Source organism: Trachymyrmex cornetzi, unplaced genomic scaffold, assembly GCF_001594075.2.
Source record: "Trachymyrmex cornetzi isolate Tcor2-1 unplaced genomic scaffold, Tcor1.1 scaffold107, whole genome shotgun sequence".
Taxonomy (NCBI): Eukaryota; Metazoa; Arthropoda; class Insecta; order Hymenoptera; family Formicidae; genus Trachymyrmex; species Trachymyrmex cornetzi.
Genome location: NW_017295620.1, coordinates 9524 through 13824, shown reverse-complemented (window position 1 = coordinate 13824; position 4301 = coordinate 9524). Strand labels below are relative to the sequence as shown.

General features: G+C 31.4%; 1 protein-coding gene across 1 annotated transcript; it reads right to left on the bottom strand.

The window, feature by feature from the left end:
• Positions 1-154: 154 nt before the first annotated feature.
• On the bottom strand, positions 155-3756 carry LOC108760158 (uncharacterized). The gene is made up of 3 exons (XM_018505965.1): positions 3061-3756; positions 422-2956; positions 155-310 (listed from the first exon to the last, which is right to left on the bottom strand). The coding sequence occupies exons 1-3, from the start codon at positions 3754-3756 to the stop codon at positions 155-157; spliced, it is 3387 nt and encodes a 1128-aa protein (XP_018361467.1).
• Positions 3757-4301: the final 545 nt, after the last annotated feature.

The following is a 4301-nucleotide window of genomic DNA, read 5'->3' as shown; positions in this document are numbered from 1 at the left end:
CATAATTCGCTTAACCTTGTTTCAAAAGACTCACCTTTAAAAGATATTTTTCTTTTTTCAAGAATATCATAATCAGATGGTGTTAATAAACCAACGCGAATTCTGGAAAGTAATTCACGATAAGATCCGTCTCCTTGCTGGCGCATATTGATTGTCAGTTCATCATAGTCAAAGTCCATAGATTAGTAGCACTTAAAGAACCAAGATATTTACGAATGTTCTCAGCTGTTAATTGTATAAAGGCAGAATCTTCATGTACAGGAGGTAACTGAAGCAGATCTCCAAATAAAAGAATATGCTTTTGACCGAACTAACCATCATCACAATCAGTAGTATCGTATATTTCAGACAGTCGTAAGTGTATATACATAAAAATTAAATTAGATATCATTGACACTTCGTCAATTATAATAAGACTAACATCTTTAAGATCTGCTCGTAAAACTTTCAAAACGTGATTAGCTAATGGCTTATACTTAGGAGTATGGCCATGCTCAACGGGTAATTGCAATAATCTGTGAACTGTCAAACCGTCTATATTAAACGCTGCTATACCAGTAGGTGCTGCTACGGCAGTATCCTTCTTGAGATTTTGTTTTAACCAACATTTGATTGTTTTAATTAAAAAACTTTTGCCAGTACCTCCTTCTCCACTAACATACAATCGTAGTACTGATTTACCTGATGTTATGGTATCAGTAACTCTATCAAATATTCTTTTTTGATCCGCATTCAATCTTGAAATCATTTCGGATATATCGATTTCCTGTTTATCACCAAGATCCTTAAAATCCTGCATCGCATCACCAGCATGAATATTTTGTACACCTACTGGATTGTCAGGATCATCTTGAGACGTATTCTGTTTTTCTAAGTCATCGAGATGTTGTTGAAGTAATTGCTTCGCAATTTCAAGGGCATTTTTTGATTCCTCTGATTTTTCATGATACTCCAATGCTTTCTCAAGATATAATTCGTTATTGTGAAATGATTCTGCATAAGTATCATATCCATTTTTAAGATCTTGTATTTTCCGCCATGGTTTAAACATAAGAAGTAATGAAAAGAAATAATTTTCCGGTTGCGTATTAACATCATATCTATAGTGATTGATAAGACATTCACGTTGTCGCCGTTTCAAATAATAACCATTACTCATTTTATGATATACAATTTTTTTACTTGTTGGTTTAATTTTCGTTACGTCATGCCACTGTACAAATTCGTATAAAGACATCGTTTCAAATTCTTCCGGTCTATTTGGATAATGACTATCTATTACAGATGGACAAAATATGTCAGTAGAATCTCCATCAAGAACTTGAATTTCTTTATAACTTTTGACTTTTCTATATCGTATCTGACTAACATCTAACCACTTAATAGTTGTGTTTCTATCAGTTCCATATAGAGGAATACCTAACAATGTATCAGCTGCTTCAAGAGCTCCACATTCTCTATTATTAGTGAGTCGCAAAGCAATATTCCAAAGATAGCTCGCCAATGATTTGTTCTTATTATTTATGCTATTAAGAACAGTATCAGATAATTCACATTTTGCTGCTTTATTCACATACTTAGTAACATAATACGTAAGCAACCTTGTGTTGTCACCAATAAATTGTATATCCATATTTCCTTCCCAAACAGTAAGTATGATGCGATTATAATCATTTATATTCTGTTCATCTTCTGTTCGTGAAAGGTCATAAAGTCTACTTTTATGTTTAAATTGTTTTCTACCTGCTATCGAACTTACAACATCTCTCAAAATCAACATGTCGGTAAAAGGACGAGGAAAATCAAAACGACATACACGATAAACTTTACGCCCTTTTTTCTTAGAACGAAGACAATAGTCGTTATGTATATGTCGTTGATGCGTATTAACTCGCCTATATAATGTTGGTGAAGATATTTTGTTCGGTAATTCACACGTTATATGTTGTAAAATAAATTTAGAAACTTCTTCCGCAGGAGATTTACCAAGAATGGGCGCATTTTTAATCCAAACTAATAGATGAAGATGTTGTACACCTCTACCTTGATATTCTCGTCGCCAGAAGTAATGTATTACTTCTCCAATTGGATGATCTTTGGAACAAATAAAATCAAGCATCGTCTGAAACTTATTATCAAGAAATCTCGATGTTGATACAGGATCTCTAGCAATAAGAACACTAGTAGATAAAGAGGAATCATTAGACCATCCATTTACTTGAATATATTCACCTAAATCGTCCCACAACCATTCACTAGGACTCAATGTTATAAAAAATGTTGCAGGTCCGTAATGTTGTATCATACACTCTAAATCACTTCTTGGTCTACGCCAATATTGTTCTGTATTTCTTAGAGTGGAAAAAATTGTATTCAAATCCGATTCTAATAATTTTTTATGCAATGCTTCTAAATATTCTTTAACCGTATAACGGTCTCGCAATTTAGTTACATTCAATTTATGGTAAATACCACGACTTAATTGACGCATATTCGCATTATTTAATAAATAAAATAAATATTGTTGATTTAATCTGTATTGCGAATGTTTAGATTTCAAACGACATTTAATAAATTCATGGTCATGAAGTTTAACCGGCCTAGTTTCATGTTGTCCATTAGTACCAAAAGGATACAAGTCTGGGAAACACAATAGATCTAAATCTTTTTCACGGTTATCCAAAGGCAATGCCTGAATTTTTAACATTTGGTATAAAACGGTGTCACTCTTATGTGACTTTTTTTCATATAAAGGGTAAATAGTATATTGATCATAATAACTATCATCACTCTCATCAATCTGAGTTAACATAGCCTGACACTTATCGTTTAAAATTGCTTCGTTATTTTCTGTTTCTTGCATTTCAATTTTTGGGCGCAATTTGTGATTGTCATACAAAACAGATTCTTTATCATTTTCTATGTCTTGTATTACAAATTCCGGATTATTTAATTCCTCCAAATGTAATTTATCAGTAGTATTCGACAATATAATATGTTCATAAAAAGGATTGTTACGTTTCAACCATATTAAAGCATTATATATTTTTTTTTATCTACTATGTCTTCCCAAATAATTTTGGAATTTGTCGGAACACCTCTAACTAAAATAATTTCATGATTTTTATTTATTGGATCGGTACTTTTACATAATTTGTTCAATGTTTCTTGTAGAGGAAGTGGTAAATGAAATGTTCTACCTTTTGCTTTTTGCACCATTTGCCTTTGGGGCAATTTTTTATTAATAACAGTTCCCATTTTAACAATAGTTTGAAATGCCTTAGCTCTTTGTATAAGCATTTTTTCGTATTGTTTAAGAGATGCTATTTCATCAGGTACATTATGTGCAAAGAGATTATTTAAAACACTATATCCAGGTAAAACTCCATCACGAAATTTTCGTTGACAGTAATCGCAGATATATTCTGGTTGAATATCGTGTTTTTCTATATACGCCATTAAATCTTTTATAAATGGAGATTCAGCCATTTGTACTTTAAACTTATTAAATTGAGACACATTTTTTTTATAACAAAGTCTCTCACACGATACACAAGCATATCGAGGTGTGTCCATGCAACGTTTAGTATAAGCCTTAAATGCATTCTTAAATTCAGAAAAAATTTCTTTCTCACTCAAACTAATACAAGTTTGTTCATGTCTGTACATATGCTTTGCTTTTTCTTCTGCCAAAGTTATAATTTCGTTTAATATTTCTAAATCAGCAGAAGTTAAAGCCTTCTCTAAATCTAACATCTTTCGATAGAAATTCCTCAGTTGATAAATCAAACGTTTAATATTTCTAACCTTTGGAAAATGAGGTGATAATAAGTAAATGGGAAGAAACATCGCTTTACAAAGCGTTGTATCAATGTAACAACTATGCGTATGACCCAATTTCGTATTCGAATTTGTTTTTATTGTACATTTATGAATCTTTTTTAATAATTCTGGTATTTTTTTAAAGGTACACATACTTATCGTTTGGAGAACTTTTTCATAACAATTAATTAGAAACGGATCAATTTCACATAAGTTATCGTCGCATAACCATGCTTTCTTTGCTTTTGCTTCTATCAAAGGTAATACGTTTGTAATTTGACCTTCCACGTTCATTATTAAATGTTGTGATAAAGAAACATTATGATATGTGGAATCGATAAAATAATTTTCAGACGAAGCTGTATGTCTCGATTTGCCACAAACAGCACATAATTTTTCATCAATTGTTTCACATTTAGTAGCAAGACTCAAACATACTTCTGATTTCTTTTTAAGCAAGGCTAACATTTTATACATAT